Source organism: Thunnus albacares, chromosome 8 (genome assembly GCF_914725855.1).
Source record: "Thunnus albacares chromosome 8, fThuAlb1.1, whole genome shotgun sequence".
NCBI lineage: Eukaryota > Metazoa > Chordata > Actinopteri > Scombriformes > Scombridae > Thunnus > Thunnus albacares.
Genome location: NC_058113.1, coordinates 6,457,987 through 6,484,930, shown reverse-complemented (window position 1 = coordinate 6,484,930; position 26,944 = coordinate 6,457,987). Strand labels below are relative to the sequence as shown.

The following is a 26,944-nucleotide window of genomic DNA, read 5'->3' as shown; positions in this document are numbered from 1 at the left end:
CCTAAATACGGAGGTCAACATCAGATATTGTATTATAAATGCATCCAACCACCGGCAAACTAACAATTTAGTTATTTTTTCTATGCTAGAGCAGATTTAAATGAATTAGCTGTAGCTACCTATTTGTGTTTGAGTGTTAAACTGTTATGCAAAGCAGTGAAGTGTTAAACACACTTTCACCATCACCTAGAGCAGCCTGTTCTAGATGAATTATCTCTAATGAAGCGGGAAGCATTAGGAGAGGACGGGTGGCTACAGGTACTATGCCAGGACGGACTGGGGGAGACTGGCAAACCTTGGCTGACTCTCTTCCACTGATGTAAATGCTCCTGCACAGAGCAAAAACTGCCTTCATCAACCCCAACACAAACGCCTCGATAGGGTGGTAGCTCCGCAAAGGGTGGAGAATGGAGGGAGAAGGGTGCAGGTGGGGGATCCAGGAACGAAATGAGGCTATCATCCCGACCTGAACGAGACAAGGTTAAGGTGTGTTTTGTGGGGGAGAGGAAGAGAAGGATCCCTGCAGTTTGACCAGGAGATAAAGTGAGCATACTGGGTGGATTTGTTGATGGAAAAAGTAGAGGGAGGAAATCAAGAAACAGGCAAGCTGCACACATAAAATGATAAGAGACATGACAGTGAGTGTTTCTTTTCTTTGTAGATCCTGATGCTCGGCTTATCTCTTCACTTCTCCCTCTGTTTTTTCTCTCTTATTAAGTTACTGCACAGGATCTGAGTGGCTGTTGCTGGTTTAAAACCTTCCCAGATCACACTGCCCTCAGAAAGTCCACAAAATGAAACTGCTCTTATGCACAGTTTCCCCTCTTAAAATCATAAAAAACAATACCTTTAACCCTGTCTCTTTTTGTCCAAAAACGTGTGAGACATAAACCAGAGTATTCTTCAACTGAGGATGTGTGCGGAAAGTTGTCTGACTTACCAGAGACTTAGAACTCTGTTTGGAGGGTGGCTGAAACTGTCGGACATTGGTTGGGGTTTCCTTCTCAATGGAGTGTCTTCTCTGGGAGGTCTGACGCCTCTCTGGCTGGGGTGTAGAGGAGATTGGGAGGAACAGTGGGGGAGCTGGTGTTCACAGTCAGAGGACAAGCAGAGAAAACCAGAAAGAGAGATGGAAGAGAGAAGAAAATTTGACTTGGTTTATCTGCTAAATGGAGAGAATCAATTGATTGGTGAACTCAGGGCTCAAATACTTCTCATCACAAAGAATACAACAAAGAAAAACAGGGCTGACAAGGCCGTGAAATTAAAACTCATCGATCACTGTCTGTCTAGTTAAGGAGGTGACTGAGCTGTGACAGGGGAGTGGAAAAAATAATTCCTGACTCACTTTTCTTCCCGAGCGCAGACTCTGGGGATGTATCATCCATCAAAGACGTAGCCACACTGGAGTTGCTTGCTGATCTGCGCCCAACAATCTCATCCTGAACATATATAAATATATATATATATATATATATATATATATATATATATGGAATATTCAAGCACTTCAATCATTATTTGCTCTGCACATGCCAGATGCAGTTTTACAAAAACCCCACAAACAGACAAACTCATACTGACATCAGAGTCCGAGCTGTCCAGCTCTGCGAGGCTGGGAGCCTTCAGAAGCCTTTTCCTCTGGGGTACAGACTGAGATCCAGAGGGCTCTTCTCTGGGAGATGCTGATCCATTGGTCAGAGACAGAGAGCTGGACGTCCTCCTGCCCATGTACGGACTAAATTCGTCTGCACAGAGCCAAACATTAAGTAGAATCATTCAGAAAAAATGATGAATCTCACTTTTGATGAATCTCAAAACGCTTCCTCTTACGATTCCTTGCATCCTTATTGACTTATAATTTTAAATCTATCTTGATTGTTGTGTCCCCTTAATAGGGCACTCTTTTCAAATCATGGTGTGTTTAAATGGGAGGTGAAGTGAAAAGATGCAATGAATCCTGGGATAGAGGACTGAGTTTTGAGATCCATCCCAAAGTTAAAGAGGTCGGGAAGGGTGAGTTCAGTTGGTTTGAAGGGGAGGCGTAGGAACAGGCCAGTGTTACACACAGAGCATGGATGCTTCATTCATGAAATATTTAGATTCTGGACTCCTAAAACGGGCTTCACTGACAGCCTCCATGCTGCTCCATGGTAGTATATTTTTGGGAGAACCTAAATCTTTGAAACCGAACGCCCCAGTTCACTAACAAGGTCATTCTGCACTACAAGAGGGGTCTTTATAGCTCCAAACTCTGAAGACGGAAAACAATCTATGATCACCTGGTTCTGTCTACCAAACTGTGTTACACTAGCTATGATTTCTGGGAGTGCAAAAGCAGTAAAAAACAACCTTAAAAGAGCTTTTAGAGGAAGGGAAGAAGGGAGGGAGGGAGGGAGGGAGGGAGTGTGAGGAGAAGAGACAAGTGAGTGCTGCAAAAGACAGATAAAGAGCCACAGCTGATAGGATCTATGGGAGCTCTTTTCTCAGCCTTTGCTGCTGTTTGTGGGAAAAGGCTTAAGCATCCACATGAGCTCGACATCTCAACAGCAGCTCTGTTTCTGCTGCTGGACTAGAACAAACCGTCTTTCTACCACCTCAGATTCCTAACAAACTCTGTCAGCAGGCTTTAGACTTAAACACAAACAAATAAGCTAAATTAGTCATAGTTTTACACTATATCTATGTCTTGGATAATCCTCAGCATTCAGTATTTAAATAGAGGAGATATTAGTTTACAGCCGGGGAGGGAGACAGACAAGGCCATTGGGTTATGGGTGAACAAGGCCCTCCAAACCGCAGTTTTTCTCATACTTTACCTATTCCTGTACGAAACAAGTCCTGTGGCATACTGCGAGTTTTGCCAAAACCTAAAAGGGGACACCTCCTTCATTAGGAGAGCTAAAGGAACATTCTAGCTTGTTATACCTGTGCTGTTAATATCATTTCTGTAGTGACTTTCTACATTGTAGAAGCCTTTAAACTGGTGTCAAGGTGTTGCATCCTGGTCTAAGGCTACTGTTGATGGAGAAATGCTCTCTCTGGATTTCTGCCTTTGTCATTGCTCTTTGATTCTACAAAAAAGCTGAACATTTTCTGTTTTTAAAGGAATTGTTTGAGATTTGGAGAATAAGCGTTTTCCTTTGTCTTGAGTTAGATGAGAAGATCAATACCAGTCTTATGTATGTCTGTTAAGAATGAAGCTACAGCAGGGAGGTGATTAGCTTAGCTTAGCATTAAGACTGGAAACAGCTAGCCTGGCTCTCTCCACAGTTCAAAATTCTGCCTACTGGCACCTCTAAAGCACTACTTACTTAACACCCTGTTTAATCTGTAGACAAACAGAAATGTTAAAGTAACAATTTGTGCACCAAACACCCGGCCACTGTTCGCCAAGAAATAGTCCAGCACACAAGCCCATAGGCTCCAGGTGTTGGTAAGCAGATTTTTGACCTTTAGACAGAGCCAGACTAGCTGTTTCCCCCTGATTCCATTCTTTATGCTAAGCTAAGCTAAGCACCTCCTGGCTTTACTTACCCCTGACATAAGAGTGGTATCAATTTTCTCATCTGACTCTGCACAAAAGCAAATAAGCGTATTTCCCAAAATATCAAACCTTTCCTTTGAAAAGTTGATGCATTATTAATATTCCGATATGACACCACCACCATCTCCATTTACCCAGTTGTGAGGACTAAAAAAATGACATCACCAAACAAGAAAATGGAGCCAAATAAGCATGATATACATCACCCAGAGCTGTTTAGCAACAGTGTTTAAATCTTGTGAAATGGACTTCTCCTTGAAACAGTATTTTCTCGTTACTGATTAAAACATTAATCATGCTCATGAAAGTGTCAGTGAGTATGCGCCCTCTCCCCATAAAATATCGAGCAAAGTGAGACTTAAACTGTTCACTCCATATGAGCATAATTCATTGTCGAAGGAAGTTGGTACACACACACACACAGATTACCTGACAGCATGAATGAGTGAGCGTAAGGTGATAAAGCTTGTAGTGTGATGAGAGACACTGGCCTCAGTAGAAGGGAAAGCGGAGCACAGCTTTATTATGATTTGTTTGCCTCAGTAGGGTTTCCTTATCATCTCAATCAAAACTCTCAAATTAAATTGTTCTGATATGTTCAATGCTGAACACATGCCACTGATGAGGGGATATACCTCATCATGTAAGACTGTGCAGTATCTGGTCTTGTGCAGAGCATGAGGCTCACACATCCTCCTGCACACTGATCCATCAGCATTAAATTCTGCAAAGTCACGGTGGCACATGAAAGACCCTGCTGGATGAAGTTGATGATTGAAGACACAGAGGTGGCAGTTGTACTCTGTGCTGGTCCTTGTGATTCCTTGATTAGATGGCTGGCTGCACACTCCTTCTGCGTGGCTTTGAGATTCAGTACTTTAGTATGTTTGAGGAATGGTGTAGTAGTTTTTAGAGAGCAAGAGCAACAACCAGGCCCCTTTTTTTAGTTATATAATCCTGTCCATTTGTTTGACAGAGCTGTAGATAACAGAGAGTATTTGAGCTGCCCTCTCAAAACTGCTACACTGCTATCATTCAGTCGGATTTCAACATCAAAATGATGTTCTCTAAAGACAGATTTGAAGTGCACTGAGCCAACAATGTCATTTCACAACTTCAGAATTCCATATAAGCATAAGCTGTGCTCAGCAGCAATAAAACTTAAGAGGGAAGATACATTAACAAACATTAAACCTGGTTGGATAATATTACATTCTTTAAACAGTCACTGGCCATTAATTCAGCATCCAAACACTGGCCTCTTTCCATAACAGCAAATGTCCTTTAAATGTCCCAATGTGATCTGTTCCAATCAGCCACAGTTTAATCTTTCCCTTTAGGACAGCTGCATGGTAATGGGAAGTTAGAATTCCCTCTTGTGATAAAAAAGCATGCTCACGCTACTGTAGGAATAATCATCAGCTCAGTGTCTGTTATTTTGCAGACTAAAAATGGAGAATACATTTTATTCTTCTTTTTTTTAAAGAAAGAAAAATAGACAGCACACTGCCCAAAGGAATGCCTCACATACTGTTATGGGTTTGGGTTAGTGTTTTAAAAAATTACATTTGGCATTTAAACATTTTAAAACAACAGACATCACACTTAGCCAGTAGTGGAATAAGTAAAGTTTTACATAAGTAAATGTAGCAATACTTCACTACACTTAAAATACTCTATTACAAGTACAGTAAAGTTCTTGCATTTATCTAAGTAAAAGTACAGAAGTAGTTTTATTGTATACTAAATCTACTTAAAGTATCTAAAGTAAAAATCCCCATTATGAAGAATGGCCCCTGTCTGTGATATATTATTATATACAGTTATTGGATCAATATCACTACTGCATTAATATGTAATTTTGACTACTTTATATATTGCTGGGTAGTATAACCTATAACAATGTATCATATTTTATATGATGATCACATGTTTTGTACGTAAAATCTCAAAAAGCAGCTGGTAACTATAGCTTTGACATAACTGTGGTGGAGAAAAAAGTACAATGTTCTGAGATGTAGTGTAGAAGAATAAAGTAGCATAAAATGGAAATACTCACATTAAGTACAAGTACCTTAAAATTATACCTAATTGCAGTACTTGAGATGTCACTACAGCAGGTTTTCGAAGATGGTAAGAAAAGAACATTGATTAGCTGCAGGGCCGTAGCCTTAAAAATGCTGAGAGGTCATGAGTCTCAATCCCCTGATGTACCCCACCAAAAATAATCTCTAAAATTTTGGACTTGAATTTTTCAGTTTTTATTTATTCCTTTAACGGTTCAATTGTATTTTCTTAAATACAATAAGGGTCTAAATAGTAAAAGTTATTAATTGGGAAATGTAAACCCCCCCCGCAGGTCACATACAAGGTTCCTTGAAAAAACAGGACAGGATCTGAGTGTCATCAGTGTTCCTGACTCCTGCTCGATGTTTGTGCTGTGATTGAAAATCCTGTGTGTCCTTCTGCTCACATGTGTCACTCATCAGTTCTCTCTCATCTGTGTCCTACTGACCAGTGTCCCCCATCACCATGTTTCACCTCCACAGATGACAGCCAACCATCACCAACCACTGAAGCATGACATGAAACGTGTGCACAGTGTGCTGTTTGTGTGTGTGTGTAAAAGCTATGAGAGCAGATGAGCAGCCACAACAAGGAAAAAAAACAGAAAAAGATTTTGAAAAAAAAAAAGCCAGGTAAGCAGTAAGGAGAACTTTACCTGACGCATCAAAACTGAAAGACATGCTAAGTGGCCGAATTACTGCAACGAGAAACAGTCATGGCAACGGACAGTTATTGCTTGTGATTAGGAGGCAAATTAAGGCAAGATTTAACACACAAGAGTAAGTAATCTGTTTATATTTGGCAAGAAATTCAGGGATATAGCATGCTTATTTTCTAGTTTCAGATCACTGTAGTGTATAATTACTTTCATGATGTAAGATAATAGGATTTCAAATAAGCCACAGCCAATGGTGAGAGCTTATTGACACTCAGAAACAGTAGCAGGGGTTAGTGTTATTAGCGTTAATGGAATTGCAGACACTTAGCATTACTGTTGAAGTACAACTTTCACTATATTGCAAACAATATAGTAAACAAAATAATAATAGGCGTTAGTTGCAACACAAATGTGAAAAATTAGGCAGCATTAGCAACAGCAGAGAGCAGAGGCACAAATAATAGTAGTAAAGTGCTTAAACATAGATCATAATAATGACGCTACTGTTGATTTGTAATTTATTTGCACATGATGTCCAGCAGCTGCAAGTATAAGCTCCATACTTCAGCTTGAAAAATACATTTCATAGTGAAGTATGGTTTCATGTGCATGAGAGTGTACTTGTGTTAAGTGTAAAACAAATGTAAAAAGGCAGCGGCAGGTACAGAGAGTCATTCAGAATCTTACCCAGCCTTCCCCTGCGGACCACATCGGGCGACACGGGTCGAAGTTTCCTCTCTGCTTTGATTTCCTCCAGGATGCGCTCATGCAGCGTGGGAGGAGGCTGTGTCTGTGGCTTCAGCTTACGGGCTGACACCTGCCAAAGGTTGATGGAGGGTAAAAGATATGTAATGACAAAAAGTAAATAGGGTGGAGAGCAATAACCGACACAAACAGCGTTATAGCCAGCAGGCCTGTTCCTCACCAACTCCTCATATCTCCTACGACTGATTGTTCACCTCAGCGCTCTGCTGAAACAGCGCCTGCTATTTCTGCTCTAAGATTTATATCAACAGAGAACTGATGAACACAGCATTTCACTGAATTCACAGTGCAGTGAGACTCAAATTGAATAGCAGCAATATTCATGTTTTACAAAGAGAATTCTTACACTTTTTTATATGATGGTATTATACAAATAGTTTTACCTACTTCAGTTTTAATGTAAATCCTATTAATAGGTCTAGAATTTTTTTTGTATAACATTTTAAGTTCTGGACAATTCTTAAATTAGTCAAGTACAGTGTGCTTTTGCAGCATACATCAGCATGAACTATGTCAAATCTGCATTTTCTTGCTCAGGAGCCCAGAGGTCAGGACGGATGCCCACAAACAATCACATTATAGATCTGAGATGATAAACAGAATGAGAGCCTTGAAAACAATGTTATCTTTTTACTTTTTTCTATTCAATTACTAGATAATCTTTTATCTTTCAGCTTATAAAATGTGTTCAAATAAAACAAGGGAACATTTCATTTCTTTGGTTGAACCACTGATAGACATATGATACAGCTGACCAAGGGTCACAAGTCTAAAAGGTTGAGAACCACCGCTCTAGCTGAACGTTTATTGATATCCTCACTTAAAGACAGTCCACTGGTCTGTTCTCTCTAACAAAGGTTTTCACAGGCTGCACGAGAACGGGGTTGTGATATTTAAGCGCGTGGCCTTTGGTTCCACTCACAGGGTTGAGAGGTGGTCTGGATCTGATGAACTCCAGGATGACTTCATGAGCGCTCTTCTTTAACCTGGGAGGGATGTCTCCATTCACCTGAACAGAAACAACACAACAGGGTAAAAATAAGAGACACAGGAAGACAGAAATGGCTTCATCCTATGACCTTACAAAAGAGTCACTCGCTGAAAATAGAAAGATCATGAATTCTAATAAAATGTAGAATTGCCTGTTGCTGAACAACCAAACCCATGACCATAAGCTCAACTATCAATCGGGGCAGCAACTAACAATGTAACACTTATTCATTTGTAGTTGACTGTTTTTGATTAATACATTTGTTGTTGGTCTATAAAATGTAAAAAAAAAACATAGCAATAAATGTCCATCACAATTCCACAGAGCCAAAATCCAAATTTATGTTTTCTTATTTTGTTTGACCAAAATTACAGCAAAGATATTCAATTGACAATCATATAAAACAGAGAAAAGCAGCAAAATCCTCACATTAGAGGATTTAGAACCAGAGAATGTTTGACATTTTTATTTGATTAAATGACGATCAGAGCTGTTGCTGATTACTTTTCTGTCGAACAACTAATTAATGAATTGACTGATTGTTTCAGCTTTACTATCAGCAATGTCACATATTTTCCATGTAGCTGCATTTTCTGAGTGGTGACTTACAGCAGCATATTGCTGCCACCATGACAAACAAATGTGTACAGTTTCTTCTTAAACAAGAAACCTTTCTCATTTTAACATGATACTTATATTTAACAAGATATTTCCTCATTATTACTAGATACCAAATGAATACAAGAAATTGCCTTTTTCTTGTTTTAAGGACATATGGAAGTGTTGTGTAGTTCCAGCTTACCAACTTATCATGTATCATTTGTGAAATAACAAGAAAGTTTTGCAATACAACAAGATAAAGTGGTATGTTGTTATAATGAGAGATGTTTCTTGTTAAAACAGAATAATTAAGTATGTAGAAATTAACAAGAAAAGTATGTCATTATTACATGAATATATCTTTTGGCATGAAAACGATGACCACATCAGAGAAAGTCAAACACTACACTGGTTTCCAATAGAGAATCACCCCGGCCAACAATTATTATGCAACAGTGTAGCAAGCTTTTCCAAGCAGGAACTGGAACAATAGTGCAGCAAGAGGCCAAACTGGACACTGACCATGACTTTGCGCAGTTTGTAGCGTTTAGACCTGATGTCGTCCATGAGCATTTCATAGGGAGTGAGCTGGTACTCGATGGGCAGAGGGTTGTACTGGCGCTCCTGCACCTTTTTCAGCTTGACTCCTTCGCGCAGGTCCCTCATCACCTGAACCCAGAATCGAGCCTGATGGAAGAAGCAAAGGGCAGCATGGGAGAGGGGAAGCAGAAAATACCATGACCCTTTGGATATGAATGTATTTGACAATAGCAATCATCTGTGCTCTAACCTCTCTGTGCACACTGAATAAGGAGGCTTCATCAAGGGGAGTGGTTCTATCCCTCTCAACATGGTTCCTGAGAAGTTCTTTTATCACTGCCTATTTGGAGCGGTACATGCATTCATAAAGATTTCTTATGCAGAACCAAATCAACATGAGGTTATGGTATGATTATGGTCTCTATGACACCAAAAGGGACTTTGTTTCCCCTGTTAGACCTTGATAGTTGAGTAGACATCAGATAAAATGACCGGTTGAGGTCAGAGGTCAAGAGTCTAGTTGCCTACCCAGTCAGCATTCTGTAGCTCGTTCAGGTCTCGACCAGGCTCCTCTGACGCCTCTTCCTCCATCTTTCGGAGGTTCTGGTGTGAACAGAAGGACTGTGTTAGATTATAAAGAAGAAATCACAAACACAGGAAAGAAAGAGGCTAAAAAGAAAAGGATGAAAGAACCAAATACCTGCGAAATGAATTCTCGTCAGCCTCAGCTGTACTTTTGGCTTTACGTTAATACACATGTTATGAAACTAAAACAACAACCATGATAAACATGTCCTGATAAACATTAGCATGTTAATATTGTCACTGTGACCATTTTTACATTTATTTCACCACAACTGCTATAGATCAAACTTTGGACCTCAGCTTTTATTCATCATACAGTTAAGTTTTCTTTACAATGAGTATTATAGCTTCACAGAGCTGCCAGCATGGCCTCCAGTCTTGTTTCCAGACTGATATCTCACAGTAGGAAAAGAACAAGTTGAAATAATAAAATGAATGATGGCTGAATTTAGCTGCTTCAGTTTCAGGGTCCTGATATCGTGCATGCTGGCTCACTGTCACACTGTCATGACTTACCGGGACACTTGAATAGAGCAGAGCTATTGTTAATGTTCTTTGTAACACCTGTGCTTTTCCTACTATGTTGAGTCAAAATGTCTGTTGCGAGGCCCATTATGTTCAAATCTATAGTTCTTGAAATGAATGTGTCTTCAAAAAAACAGAAAAACCTCATCACAAACTCGCTATGTAAGGAAGAAATAAAAATGAGAAATGAAGCTCACACAGTCCCCGTTTTCAGGCAGTCAACACTAAGCTCCTCCATCATGACACCTGTGTGAACCTTCATAACGTGACACCATTAAAAGTGTTGTAAAACAGTCAATTCTGACTGACAGCCTATCTGTGGAACACAAGGCAGCGAGCTAACGTGCATTCCTCTACTGCTGGTTTAAAAGTTCAACAAGACGTCAGTATGCCTGTGTAACTGTGACCGAGGACAGAGAGACAGAACACATGTTCCCCCTGGTTAATATTTGTGGTGAGACTGTGGTTGTCGCGTCACAGCGGAGGAGCGTTTGATAAGACAGTCACGGGAGCCTGCCCAGCTGACGGCAGAGTTAAGACCTCAACCCACCAGGGAAATCACAATTCACTATCATCCTGCCAGGGAAACAGCTGCAGCAACTGGACTGTAGGCTCAATGTATCAGTTACATAATATCGCTCACAACATAATGCATTTTGCTGCATCATAACTCTGCATGCCTACAGTGTGTACAGTACTCCATTGTCACAAGGTAACACTGAAGTGTTTAATGATTTATAACAGCCCATCAGTGCTAATCTAGCAAGTGAAGAGCCTAAAGAGAGATTAGTTCTCTTGCTTTTCATCACCATTATCTCATTGGTATGAGTGGTGCATCATGAAATCACATCAAAGCCACATATTTCCATTTCAAAAGGCTGATTGAGCAGTGTTCTCTGCACATAATGGAGACAGTATTTTAATTAAATCATGCAAAGCAACCCTCATGTGGACAAGACCAACAGTCCTGCTCCTGCAAGTTCACATGAATAATTAGGCCAATTACCAACTGCATCTACAACCTCATTTCTTCCAGTCAGTAATCCTGCTCTCTCTGTCTGTTATTCATTTTCTCTCTCAATAGCTGATTAGAAGCACTGATCCGTGAGCAAATAGGAGCCAGAGTTGTTTCTGTGAATCACCACTAATTTAGCTGCTTTTCTTTGAATCTCCAGCAGTAGGCGGCATCTTTGTGGAGAGACAAAGCATCTCTTTGGCAGCGATGGCTAGTAGAGGTGGACGGATAAAGACGGATCCCCTGTGGGTTGACAGAGCTCTCCCATACAGACCGGGAGGTGGGGGGTTGGGGAATGGGCTGCTCACAGCTGATCTTACATCTGGGTATTTCACACACACACACATATATATGGACACACACACAAGGAGACACAGGCTGTGTATCAGATAAACACAGGCACAGACGCATACATACATTACCAAACAGCCAAAATCACAGAACACACCCACACATGCTGCTCCCACTCATCTGTGTGTGCATCCATGCGGGCATGAATATGCAATCACAGGAACAGTCACATGCATAGACACACATAAACACACAAATACTGGCCTAACTGACCTCGCCTCACATTTACCAGTTCACCACGAGGCTTCACAGCAATTCACTCTTTCATAATGTTGATGATGACACTGGAGCAAAGTCACATGTACTACTTTATTTTAGAATCTAGAGACAAGCTTATTTTTGACTTCCGTCTTATAATTTCCTACTTATGTTTATTGCATTTTTCAATGTCTTTTTTAATATAATGAACCACAAACACATTATCAGGCAAATGTACACAGGTATCGTTTGTTTCACAAGAATTTATGCACATTTGCTAATTTGCAGTTTAAATGAAAAGTTCATTACAATAAACTAAAGATCACTAAAGTTATTGCAGTTCATCCTGAGGGGGACATGAATGTCTGTACCAAATTTCATGACAATTCATCCAATAGTTGTTGAGATATTACATAAATAAACAGAAATGTCAGCGTCATTGTGGCGCTACAGTAAAAGTAAGGGGATCACCAAAATCAGCAGGATTCATCCTCTGGGTATGATGGATATCTGTACCAGATGTCACAGCAATCCATCCAATAGTTGTGGAGATATTACAGTCTGGAATAAAGACTGGATCCATATGCGTCCACAGAGACACACTACTGTGGCTATAAAAAGAGGAAGATATCATATAAAAAGTAGGATATAATAATAGACATTTTATTTTAGATTGCATTATACAATGTTAATTTCATGAGGGTCTTTCAATCTCATTTCATCCCCTAACCCTTTATAACACCTATAACATAACGATTTACACAAAAATTTCATTATATGAATCAGGTACTTATAAAATACTTACTGATTTCTACTGGTACTTAAACGAAGGTGAAATGGAAGAAAACAAGGCTTGGGAGGAAAAAAGGAGTAACACTTGGGCATTTTAGAGGAAGGGAGCAATAAATCATACACAAAGTATGTTTGTACTGGCAAACAAAACTGAAGTTTGGGTAAATGGTGTTAACAACCTTGTTCATACAGTTCTGTGTAATTAAGGCATCAAAAGGGGAGCACACTTTCAACACTTCATATTTCGGCCCACATTTTAACTCTCTTGTTCCACACAGTCTTGTTTTCACTGTACCTACATTTACGTACCAGTAGGAACCACTGAGTATTTCATTGGTACCTCATTCATATGAAATTACACTGTAAATTGTGTATTACATTATAAATGTACTAAGTGTTACTTAATATGGATTCCTTTTACTAGTGATTCTTTAAAAATAATTTTTGTTTTAAGAAAATATTAAATGATTAAGATAATGATGGTGCCAGTGTTTTTAAATGCTACCTCTTTACTTTGCTTGTTTTTAACGCTTCTTTCTCAGCCTTCTCCACCCTGCAATAAGAGTCTTCTCTCTCCTCTCTCTGTCCTAACAGAGAGTTATGTAACCTACCAAATCCCCTCTATTCATTCAGATGCATTACACACAGTAAAAGGGCAGCCGCAGTAGTGCATAGCAGGAAGGAACCCTGAGGTGGTGCACAGACACACACACACACACACACACCATTCCTCACGGGAAGTTTTCCAACCCACAGCTGAGCTCCAAAATGCTCCTGAGCAGAATGAAAGCCCAAAATGACTCCTGTACTTGATCTTAATGAATGAGTTGAAGAATAGAAAAATGTACAGCAACAAGATACAGCTTTGTGTTCAGAGGAAAAGCCTGAATGTGAACTTGGGGTAAATGAAAATAAGCCGATAATGCATCTGTGATGAGAGAATCACATTATCAGCTCTTATTAATTTTTCCAAAGTCACTATTCAAGCCTTTTTATCAAGTAGGAAGCAATAATTATGGTGCATTCTAACTCATTGAAAAAGTCAACTAAAGGTAATAATTGGAAATCACCTGACACACCCTGAATATAAACATATGACCCATACCAATAATGTATTGTGGGAAGCCTTAATCCTTCATGGTATGTGAACAACTTGGAAACATGTTACATCACAGGCCCACCTACCACGATTATAGGACCCTCAGAAATGACTTTTAGTTGTGGGGACTTGACCTCAGTGGTTTTGGCAGAATGAGAGTCAGCATGTCGACAGATATTGTCATCTATGTCCAACACAAACTACACACGTGTCACTCCTTCTTCAAAGTAGCCCACTTCAACCTGTCAGCCTGCAGGGTGTGAGAGCAGGGCCCGTCATCCACACACTGCACAGCTGCCTCGGACTGTTAGGACGTTACAGCAGTAGTGACGTATACTAGTCCAGTTTGTGTCAATGCTGTTGATAGCTGGTATTTTGTGCTAATACCGGAAAAAAACCCTGAAAAAATGTTGGCTTTTCCCTGCCAAGTTCTAAAAATCCCCTGAAACAGCACTTATACCATCTTGTTAAAGTTTATAGCTGTTGTCAGGGACAACACCAATGAACTGAAAAATAATTATTAAAGGTCCTCCATCAGCCTGATTTATCACAACCAATACCTAACAAATATACCAGAAAACATAATATTTTATCAGCATTGTAACCATCCAAGCACTTGTTCAGCGATACTTCAAATTAATGTTATCATATCATTAAAAAATCTATATGATAACACCTTAAAAAACTTGATTTAAACTGATAAGATGAAGATATCTGGGTGCTGATGTCACAAAACTATGCAATAGCTTTCATGGATGTATACTTAAGGTTGTCTCTATTTTTCCTCCTCATCAACAACTATTGCACGTCACAATAATTCACTAGGAAGGGTAAGACTTTGACCAATCACCACTGGGATAATACCGTATATACATTAGGGAACAAAACATCAGAACATATCTTAAACTTTCCATATGAATATTTAGGTGGAATGGCATTGAGTAAGTAACTTTTGGTGCAAGAAAACTAAATATAATTGTTAACACCCCAATTAAGTTATAAATTGTTGCTGATGCCCTTCATTCTACTATTATATTACAGATTAAGCACTTTAATAGCTTAATTTAAGGTTTTTTCAAGTCAGTTTATTTAAGGTTTATTAAAGACAGTCCTCTAATCTTGCAAATTAAGGGAACTTTGAGGCAATCAATTCAGAGCTTCAAAACATTTTTAAGACGCTTTTAAGGGACTTATTTTTTTCTGTGCATTATGTTTTTACTTTGAGTAGACAATCTAAACCACAAGTCAGATTTTGTCTGTTTATTTCTACATGTTATAAGCAATAAGTGATGCATAAAAATCAAAAGAATGAGCTGTAAGTGTGGGCTTTGACCTCAGAGTTATTGGGCATTATGTCATAGCATGAGCAATATAGGTTGTGCACTGATGTGTCCATTCATTTCTTTATCCACACATATTACCATGGACGCCTTTCTGTATCAGCTGACTGACTCTGCTCTGTCACGCAGGAAACTGTCTGACTGCTGTCCTCATCTCTGTGTATCTGTTATGTCCATGCCTATTACACGCTACAATCCAGCCCCTCCTCCGGAGTGACGGTTTATTACTGAAGCAGACGAGATGTCAGACTCAGACATGACTGTTATGCTCCGCTGGTTTCCTGATTTGAACCTTTAATACAAGAGCAGCACAGAGAAAAACTGACATCATGGAAGCACAGTCACTTCGACTGGTTTACAGTTATTACATAAGAGTTATTTTCTTTGTACCTAATATTTTCACTTACGTTCACATAACCACATTCATCAAATACTGTAAATCGCTTCTATGTATTTACAAAATGGCAAGAAATGAGAGAATATAATCATCATGTGAATATGAGGGACTTGCCTTCACCATCGGCACCAGCAGCTTCACAATGTAAATGTTACCCGATGTTGGCAGTGGTACAGACAGAGTAGAGAATCAGATCAGGGCGCATGGGGCATGTAAGGTCACAGTGCTAAATCTCCTGAAGTGATGCCTCTCTATGTCCTTCATAGTCACCGTAAAGGCCAGTGATAATCCTGTAACCCTTTATGTGAGAGGAATGCCCTGTGCAGCAACTTTAGGCAGTGTTTTTGAATGAGACTGCAATTATAAAGCATGAGTTTATATTTCACTATAATTCCCTGTAATTTCCTGTATCTGCAGTATTTTGTGTGTGTCTAAAACACATATCTGATGGCTTAAATTGCAACTCATGCCTTTGAAAAGAACGGATTACACGCCTCCAGCCATGATGATCATAGTGATGATAAGGACCCACCTCTTTGGCACTCTTGATCTTCTCCAGGAAAGTGCGTAGCTCTCTGGTTTCTGTGTACAGAGCCCGACACACTGCCTGGTAGTGACTGGGGGCGTCTGACAGACTGGGCAGATGACCTGTACACAGCTGTAAGATAGACATTGAAGCAAAGAGAAAAAAACATTTTCAGAGGACGGTTTACACAGCTACATTTACTGTAAACAGGACAATGAAATGAATGAAAAACAATCAGTGTTAGCTCTCAATACACGTTATTTGGCATTATCAAGAGCTCAATAAAGGGATTTCAGGTTATGTAAATCACCCTCTGGAAGCCATGTTGGAGGTCCCCTGCTCTTAAGCATTAACTGAACAGCCTTCTTAGTGTGTGATGAGGATTTCTGTTCCCATCAGTGCAACATGCACACATTAGCATTTTCTAACATTGTGCTAACTATGAGTTTGAGATTTGTTTCAGTTTTTGTTTGTGTCAGCATCTAAATAACTTTAATTTCAAGCTTATCCTTTATTTCACAATTTATCAGTGACAGTGACAAGTGACTATCTAGCTAACTGTGATATTTGCCCAAATAAACATTAGCAGAAAACATAACAGTCCAGTAGAGGCTAGCATGATATGATAAAACTATTTGCATTAGCTTGTCTTTTGGCTCATTAGCTAACAACGCTAAAAACAACTGATGTGACTCTTCTTCAGCTATAAGTCGGATTTTTTTGTAGTAAAGGCTGGACAAATGGGACAAGAGAACAGTTCCTTGTTGTACCTCGTTCCTCCACTTCAGGGAACAGAAGTTATAGTCATATTGTTTCATTTTCTGCATCACAGAAAGAAATCTGCATTATGAAATGCCTCTTTTATTATTCAGTACAGTATACAAATTTCATTCAGCAGTCTACACCAACAACACAACTCTAATTTTCAGGAAACATATCTGTTTTTATCTGGTCTAGGCTTTATTTACACCTGATCTCTGCACCTCCACAATTTGAGACAATGATGTCAAACTGTTAAGCTTTGCTTAGGCATCTCAGGGACACTGCATAAAAGCAAAATGCCCAAAAAGATTTGCAGACATTTGTAAATAACTGTTGTTGACTGCTCAACACAATTCACAGGATGCCTGAGGTCTCTCTCTCTCTCTCACACACACACACACACACACACACACACACACACACACACACACACACACAGACCAACAGTGATGACAGAATATGTGCTTGTCTCTTTCAGAGGAGCAGAAGGTACTCTGGGTCACTGCTTGGCATGCTCTGGCATCCATTTGTTCAGACTGCATTCCAGTTAGAGATATTTTCACCAAACTCAGAAAATAACAACCGTCTCTTCATAAACGTTAACCTGCCTACATTTCTCAAAGTCCTGGAATGAGAGACAGTGTTGTTTCCAGAGGCAAAGAAAACTGCTATATGCTGTTTTTGCTCACATAAAAATGCAGCAGTTACATTAAAATATGTATCACCAAGATAAATTGTATTGTATGTCAGTTAGGGACAGTACAGTAGGACAAAAGGTAAACTCGGGGAGCATAGAGAGTGAATGGACTGAGGGTAAAAAACACAGACTGAACAGCAACTGAAAGTGACAGCTAGCAAGCCATTGGGCCAGACAGACTGCCACACTGCTCTGATACATCTCCTTGGAGAGCAGTGTTGGTTTGTGTATGTGTGTGTGTGTGTGTGTGTGACTGGGTATGTGGCTATTATGTAAACAGTATCAGGCCATGTGAGGACTGACACAGTGACTCTCTGCTCCATTGGACAAGAGAGATACATGACTCCCAGCAAGGGTGAGCCAGGCAGCCGGCTGCACTGTGGTAGTAATTTCTGTGTTCAAAGCCAACAACAATTTCATTTTCTCACATACATCATAAGAGAGAGCCTATATATATATTATCTGTTCGTGAAGTTTAAAAAAAGATGTACTTTATTTAATTATTTCCATTTTAAGCTACAATACCTCATACTTCTACTCCACAACACTGCAGAGGGAGGTATAGTACTTCTTACTTCACAACATTTATTCAACAGCTTTATTTACTAGTTTTTCAAATTTAAATATCTATCTAAAACAAACATACAATACAGAATAACAGCCACAAGTATACAGGCTCATCCTCAACCAGCTACGACATTAAATTCGTTTTTACAAGTCAATGTGTCAGTAATAATATAATCAATACAATAACAATCAAATAATACAACTGATAAATAGCATTCTGAAAGGAGGCTTCTGCATAATGTATACTTCTACTTTTGATACTTATTTGAGCATATTTTGCTGATAATACTTACATACTTTTACTTGAGTAAGATTTTGAATGCAGGACTTTTACATGTAAAGGAGTAATTTTGAATTGTTATAATGGTATAATGGTTGTTTACAATATGTAAAGGATCAGAATACTTCTTTCTTCACTGGAATCCATGAGTTCAAGACTGAAACATTTCCTATTTTTGGTCAGTTTCACTGTATGATTTTATATTTCATGCTTCATTATATATGATTTTATGGCACAATTGATTAAATGTGCATGGGTCGTATAAATACACTGTGTAGAATCTATTTAACGGTTTGCTTGTTTCAAAGCACAGTTGCTATGCTAACAAACAAGTCATCTAAAAGATGTCATGTGACACAGATCTTGATTTCCCTACACTGTCTTCCCATTAAATTCATATATAGCTGGTCCTTTTGCTGCTAAATTTCCCACTACATCCACCAGCTAAGTTGTCTCTGTGTGCAGTTTGGTGCTGGGCAGGTAGTGTACAGTAGGTTTATCAGCCTTTTCACTGTAAACAACTGCCTGATGCAGCTGGAAACAAGGTTGAGAGTGGTGAGACTAAACCAAGTTACGGTGAACCAAAACAAAAAGCTGAAAGACGCTAAAATGTGCTGCAGTGCTGAAGGGATATCCATTAGAAAATACTGATTAGTGCATCTTTAAACTTGGTGTCTAGTTCTTGGAGGGGCAGTCTGTCCAAGGAAAAATCCACAGGAAAACAGGGAGTGATGTGTTTTCCATTTCCAGCAATTACAACAATGATTTGTTTCAAATCAGTAAAAAGGACAGACGTCACAGACGAGACAACAGTCGGTTTCTGTTACCTTGAGGATATCTCTGTAGCCATGAACACTGCAGATGTTGTCAGGGTCATCCTCTGCCTCGTCCTCTTCCTCTGTGGCCTCGTAGCCTTCGTCGGGGCAGGCGTCCTTCTCAGCTTCGGCCATGTTGGTCATGAGATCGATGAGTTGCTCCAGGGGAGGGCTGAGCTCCCTCTCCTCATTCTCCTTCAGCCCATAGTCCAGAGCCTTGTAGATCATGATGCCCAGAGACTCAATCACCTGCAAGATCACAGGAGACAATGTACACTTTGGAACCAAACATATCTTCATATCTTTCTGTTTGTTCCACCTCCATCTGTAAAGTTTACCAGTTACCCAATCTGCATGTTCTTCTATCTATGAACATTATGTTATTAATTCAGAAATATTAAGCATACATTATTTGTGAATAATGCACCCTTTGCCTTTCTTTGTACATTATCCTGCTGTTCATCTGCCACATAATAAAAAACAAATATGTATTTGTGTCTTTGTTATGCAATATGATCCTCTTTTTTGCGCCAAGCTTGACAGCTGTAATACGGTGACCTCAGAACTCAACCTTTGATGAGAGAGGCTTCCTCTGCCATTCATACACACACGCAAACATACACACACACACTCTCTGGCCTGTGACAAGCTGACCCTGGGAGCAGATTACTGATAGTAGATCTTGTGATTAACTGACGCATGATGGAAAAAGACTATCCTCACATCATGCATGTCCCAATATAGACACAGTGTTTTGAAGATGAAAGTATTCAGAATATTCAGAAGCAAGAGCCAAAGTATGTAAGAGGTCAATTCGATGCTGTCATCTTGTGCTTGAAGTCATTTAAATAGCAAGGTTTCATGGAGGAAAAACGGTTAAAAATCTCAAATTACTCCAGCAGCATGCTCCAAACATTCACATCTTGTCTAAAATGTGGCTAAAAACTTTCATTTTCAGTTGAAAAAATGTTATAATTTTTACACAGAGGTTTCTTTTGTCAAAAGGGACTTCTTTGCTTTAGCAACCAACAGTCAAGCAGTCCATAATGTGGCTTTTACCAGTGTTTAGTACACACTGAGCATACAAATGGTTTGAAATGTTGTTATGGACCCTTTAATACTTTCTATCATGAAAACTTCAAGCTGACCAAGAACACTACGTACCTTTAAATACTACATTTAAAGTCCTGAAAGGGTGAGTAGGTATAGTAAAGGGTTTTTTTGTGTGTGTGCAACTTAAAGTGGTTATCTTGATGAGAACACAACACAGGGACAACACAATATTGAATACTAGAACTGCAACGATTACTCAATAAATCAACTAGTTGATTGATGAAAATTAATCAGCAACTATTTTTAATAACTGAATAATCATTTAGTCATTTTTCAGTAAAAATGACAAAAATTTCATTCAGAAAATATCTTTGGGTTTTGGACTGTTGGTTGGACAAAAGAAGCAATCTAAAAACATCTCCTTGGACTGTGGGAAATTATAAACATCTCTATTTCCTGACATTTTATAAATGATTAACAAATGAATCCAGATAATAATCTGCAGAATAAATGATAATTAGAATAACTGTTAGTCGTAGCCCTAATAAATACATTGATACAAGCTTTTAAAATGAAACTCTCGAAAGATATTTCATAGAAGAATATAGATTTACACATTTTGTTTGCTCATTGATGAGACATTGTGCCAGATACTGAGACAATTACTGCTGCTCGAAAAGATAGCTATGGTGGAACCATAACAATTACACAATTATACATAGTACAGATTACAATTGAAGATTTTAGGAAGTGATAGTCTTACATTTGTGTACTATAGGGATGTTTTATGAAATCGTACTATTAGTTTTCCATTCAAGGTTATGAGAGCCAGCTAACCAACAGCATTTCATTCATCATCTGTGTGGTCAGAAAATTAAATCCAATAGACAAGCAAACATGAACTACATTGTTTTTAGTAGAACCTATTGAATGGAGCAACTGTGGAAAACGAGTTCAGGGGTTCAGATAAGGCTCATATCCTTTTCTTTTGCTTGTTTTTGTTGGCAACCCAAGGCATTTGCTGGTATAGCCATAACGCTTAGTGGTAATTAAACCCCCTAGAACTAACAACAATCATTTTACCAATACTACCTGTGCCATGACACTATAACTGTATTACAACAATACTGTAATTGTAACAAAACATTATGGAATTCAATGTGAAACAGTATGTCAAACAAGTTATATTCTTAGAGGCTATACAGACTGGTGGCATGGGAATTTAAAAAAATGTATATTTGGATATAAAAGACTACTTTTTAGAAAATAATGTTAAATTTATGAGATTTGTAGAAACTATCCCAAATATGCTTAAGTGTATGATATTTTTTTCTAGTCCAGATGTTTATACATGTAGGTCAGGAGATGGTGCATTTGATTATAGCACTCATTCTCCTCTGGAACAGGAGAGTCATGGTGGATAAAACTTACCTTGTGAGGCAGCTGGATTCATGAGATAACAACATCACAGGATCACGCGAGAATCCATCTTGTTAGGGTTCAAGTTATGCACTTGTGTCTGAACCACCGGTGGTTCAGCGGCCTATGAGGATTCTCACGTGATTGTGTGATCTCGTGATCTTGCGAGTCCAGCTGCCCCGCAAGGTAAGATGGTGATAGACTGTGATAGACAGATGGATCATCCAATCACCTGCTAAGTATTTTTTTTAAAGTGCCTGCCCTTTTACAAACAGTTTCCAAGGACGACTTCTCAGATGGTTCTGTGTAACAAACCATCTGGCGCCTCAGGTTAGGATAAAGCCAGCAATGCCAAAGAGAAAAGACAAGAGTGGGAAATCACACAGGGGATTATTCTGCAACCCTGAGCACAGGGAAAAGACGGAGAGCCGGGTAGACAGCACATAAACGACTGAGAGAAAAGCTGTGAGAAAAGGGGAGCATGACTGAAGGAGGAGAGGAAGGAGGGACAAAGAGATAAATGTATCAGGAGACAGGAAAAAGATGTGATGAATGAGAAGATGAGAGTCGTTGGATGGATCAGAGAGGTCAAGGAGGGAACGTGAGAAAGGGAAAAGTGAGACATCAATACAAAGAAATGATAAAGAGTGTATGTGTGTTTGTTTGTGTGTGTGTGTGTGTGTGTGTGTGTGTGTGTGTTTGTGTGTGCGTGTGTGTGTGTGTGTGTGTAGACATGAAGATCAAGGGCAGATCAATGGACACTCATGGGGGGAGGAGGACTCATATGAGAGACCCTTCCTCCTCTCCCCTGTCATTGTGTAAGAGCTGGGTTTCCTCAGGGGGGAAAGGCTGAAAGCGACCTCTTTGTTTGAGCTCCACCCGGATCCACACCCACTGATACATCACACCGTGCACTCACACACACACACCCACCCACCCACCCACACACACACACACACACACACACATACACACACACACACACACACACACACACACAGACACACACACACACAAAACGCCTACACATGCAAACATATTCCTCCAGGGACCTGCTATAACCTCGGGCTATCACAGAGAAATACTCTTCAGCAGTCAGCAAGAGCATGTTGTAGAAAATATGAAGATATGACAGTTATGGATTGTGCTGCCCTGCCCAGCAGCTAATGATTTTATGTGTTAAATATGTGGATTTTCAGGCTTCTGGTTCTTATCTGCAACTTTACTTGGCTATCTACAGTGACCCCACCTTCTAAAAATCAGTTAAAGGCTATAACAGTATCTGATCTGCGGAAGGAGATTCACTTAAATTGAAAAATACTGATGAAAGATGTCACAATCTCACATTGTGCATACTTTAATTTATCCACAGGTTATAACAACACTAAGTGTTGTAATGAGGACTATGCACCACGCTTCAATTTTTTATTCTATGTTTTACATTCATTCTCCCTAAAAAACATGTGAAACAGTCATTTCTGTTGCAGCTGTCATTCAAGTCTAAAAGAGCCTGACTAAGTCATATTTTACACATTTTTCACAAGTAATTAACTGCAAACTATGACTGATTGCAGGAAATAAGAGCCATCCCTGCAATCATGAGGCGTCTGAAAGTGAAGGCTGCCTAAAGCAAACATGTCTCCCTTCCACTTAAAAATCTCCCTGACTGGTTCCCAGGCTTCCAGGTGACCGAGCAGAATAATGGGATGCAAGAGAGGAAGCGGTGGGGAGAAGATGAAAAAGAAGAAGGAAAAGAAAAAAAAGTGGGAAGAGGATGAGAATGTCAACCAAAGGAGATTTGCTGGTTGGTGCAGCAGTGGCCATCATCACAAGCGAGAGCAACATCAAACAGTTCGGCTTAAATTTCAGCATTCCTATCACGAAGAGGAGGCAAGCTGGCCAAAGGGCCAAAATAAAAGCCAGAGTGACGCACGAGGAAATGTTTTTATATTTGTTCTGCACCTGTTAAATTGCTTTTGTCCTGCAAAGTCCTCATAACCTCACCTGAACTTTTCATTTGACCTAAATAACTGGTTCCATAATAAGACACATAGGGTTTAGAGACAAATCTTGTTGAAACAGACAACAGAAATGTAACGCTTATTTTATTCCCACAGCATTCCTATTGCCCTGATGAGGTCAGTAAACACTGGGAGATTGATGGCAAATAGCACATATTCTATGATGGTGCTGCCTCCTGTGTGCTCTCACAAATGCAGTTGTTATTTTCCTCAGTCTGCCTGCTGGCAGCAAATTCTTCCTCAGTTACACACAAAGACAGCACTATATCCCTTTCTCTCCAACCTACAGTGTATTCCCATCTACCATCCGCCTACATATCTACTATTATCCCTCAGGGACAATGTAGGTTTTTCCATAACACATTCAAAGCATTCATAAGGAGACACTTGAATGTTTTGTCCAGGTGTCAGTTTCTCATCCAGTGATGGTTTTATTTCAACAGTAACAGTATTACATGACCTCAGGCATAAGCGCAGCACAAGAGCAGGATATGATATGACAGCAGAGTCTCATGTTAACAAGAGTACATGCAACATCTAACCTTTATTCTGGTTCAGTACATTACAAATTATGTAATTGGACACTCCGGGTTAATATGGCCAGGTGTCTGATGCTGCTACCATTCAGTGTTTATTGTGTAACTTAAAGTTTGCTACAATGTGAAGCCCAATATTACAATTTGCTCAGAATGGCAAAGTAAGGTAAAGTTTTAAATAATCAGATCTACTATACCTATTCTATAGCCAAAAATCACCTTATGTAATGACATCAAACTGCATACACCTCACTCATGTTCATTAAAGGGGCCAGTTGGTATGGTAGGACTGCAACTAACAATTATAGCATAATATGCCCAAACTAAATCCTAAAAAAAATCACAATAGTGAGAAATATCTATCACCATTTGTCCAAAGTGACATTATTAAATAGCTTTTGTCTGACTAACATCCAACATCTGAGGATATTAAATGTAAAGTGATATAAAACATAGATAATAGTCCTGGTTAAAAGACTTAAAATCAAACTGTTATTGATTCATTTTCTGTCGCTAAACTAATCAATTAATCAACTAACCATTTCAGCACTAGTCCTTGGAATATGTTGTGAATATAAAGAAGGGGTTTGAGAGAAGCATAATGTCTGTATGAATGACTAAATGAGACAAAAACAAGCTTGTGACAACACTGTGTGACTAAAGGAGGTCATGGAGGATCCCACATGGTAAACAGACTGAGAATCACATTACTTTTAGTTATGTAGCTTTGTGCTATTCTCACAGACCAAACACCACAGCAATTGTGTTAATTAAATGCTAACTTAAATCTATGAGATACTCTTGTGTGTGACAGCCCTCCATCAGCCACTATTAGCCAGCCAGCAGAAAATTACCAGAATCAGCACAAACTAGTTAGTATTAAAGGATTGCAGAAACAATGTGGGGATTTAAAACATTTATATTTCCTTATTAGTGGGTTCACAGGAATTAGGTCATGGCAGTAAAAGTAAACAGGAACTGAGCTAAGTGAAATTTTACTAAAAAAAAATTATAAAACTGCAATTAATTAGCTCTCTGCTGTATAATCTTTTTAAGCCCAGTGCCAGGACATCTGGTGTCATTTCGTTTTAATCCTTCACAACACATCCTAGGTTTTGTAACACTAGCAAGTAGTTTAGTCTCTCATAGTCTCTTGTTCATAACGATAAGTTAAGCAAAACCCATATAAACTCCAGTTCAATAAATAAAGAGATAGCTTAACTAAAAGTCAAAGGAGTAAAATCATCTTTGACCTTTGCATCCATTGTAAGCTGCATCTACTCTATGTGTTTTAAAAAAGTTATTGAAATTTTACAGGGAATATGAAACTATTCCCAATATCCAACAACAAGAGGACTGTGAGATCAACTAGACAAAATACAGATGGGGCACATGAGGGGTAAACACTCTCCTGTCCTTCAATAACGTCTAAGAACCTTCAAAGTACCATTAAGCAAAGCACTCAACTTCCACCTGCTCAACTGTGGTCACCAAGACCGTGGTGGTACTGAATACAAAGTGCAGTGATGTACAAAAGAGCAAATGCTACATAATGTGAAACAAGAGTGAGTGTCTACAGCCACGTTAGTATCTCTGTGAGTTAGTGCTTTCAGCTGCAATGCTAACGCCTGCATATTAATCTCACAATGCTAACATGCTTATGCTTAGTATGTATAATGTTTATCACGTTTACCATCTTAAATCACCTTGTTAGCATGCTAACATTTGCTAATTAGAACTACACACAAAGTACAGCTGAAGTTCATGGGAATGTCTTTAGTTTTGCAGGTATCATAAACCAAAACTGTTGGGAAAAGTAACAGTGATGGTGGCACTAGATGAAAAATATGGCTATTACAGGTGATACACATATACTGTACATCAAAATGCATATCAAAAAGCCTACCACCTTTTAAAGAAAAGGTACAAATTGAATTTCTGTCTTATCATTTATGTTTCATTTATATCTCTTGCACTGTCAGAACTCAGTATTTGCCTTTAAAGCATAATGGAATAGCACTAATAGCCATTTTTTAACCACAGCAAAATGACAATTGTAATTGCAAAGTTTGTCTGGTAAAATCTTCTCTAAAACCAAGAAATGAAATTTAAGCAATACATAAAGAAGAACACGCTGTATTCTGTCATATCCATCCAAATATGTACTGCAGCCATCCTCCAGATTGGACATATTCAATCAGAATTCATACAACTGGAAGAACCATACAAACATATGGAGAATTCACCAAATCACATCTAACAAATCTACTCATGTGATTATCTCAGAAGGCTGACTGACAGGAATGAGGTTCTAAAGAAATCAGTCTCTTCAGTTTAAAACTGGTGACTTTAATAGCAAGCTGGATGCAAGGAATATACAAGATGAGTAATGAAGACAGACAGTAGACATATCCCCATATCCCCCAAACTGTAAGCTGATTCATGATCGCGTCACGGACAGAAGCATGGGTTATTTCCTCTCAGGCACAAACAACAGCTGAGGAGATTCCTTTCTCTGATTCTTATGCCTGACTACGCTGCTCTGACCTCTGACTGTCATATGACTGAGAATGGCTGCTTTGGTTTGCTATCTAGTGGACGTAGAACCCACATAACTTCACATAGAGAACACTTGAACCAAAGCACGTAAAAAAGCAAATGAACATTAACTCCGCTGCAGAATGGCTCCTATTCCTAACAAACCACTTTCATAAGTTCTGACTGAATTTTCTGTTTACATTAAACACAGAATGTGACGTTAAACTCTAATCCCTTCCCAGACTTCAAAGCTGAGACGT

General features: G+C 39.1%; 1 protein-coding gene across 6 annotated transcripts in view; it reads right to left on the bottom strand.

Moving 5' to 3' along the window:
- Positions 1-26,944, bottom strand: part of spire1b (spire-type actin nucleation factor 1b) — a 40,430-nt gene that overhangs the window by 6,265 nt on the left and 7,221 nt on the right. The window contains exons 3-13 of one of the 6 annotated variants that reach the window (XM_044359529.1): positions 19,130-19,366; positions 16,003-16,128; positions 9,697-9,771; positions 9,419-9,508; positions 9,151-9,315; positions 7,960-8,046; positions 6,960-7,089; positions 6,270-6,311; positions 1,585-1,748; positions 1,349-1,442; positions 941-1,083 (exon numbers count right to left, since the gene is read on the bottom strand). In XM_044359529.1, coding sequence (XP_044215464.1) covers positions 941-1,083; positions 1,349-1,442; positions 1,585-1,748; positions 6,270-6,311; positions 6,960-7,089; positions 7,960-8,046; positions 9,151-9,315; positions 9,419-9,508; positions 9,697-9,771; positions 16,003-16,128; positions 19,130-19,366 — 1,353 coding nt within the window. Of the gene's footprint in view, positions 1-940; positions 1,084-1,348; positions 1,443-1,584; positions 1,749-2,819; positions 2,871-6,269; positions 6,312-6,959; positions 7,090-7,959; positions 8,047-9,150; positions 9,316-9,418; positions 9,509-9,696; positions 9,772-16,002; positions 16,129-19,129; positions 19,367-26,944 lie in introns of all 6 variants that reach the window. The other 5 variants (XM_044359528.1, XM_044359530.1, XM_044359532.1 and 2 more) reach the window with 5 other exon arrangements.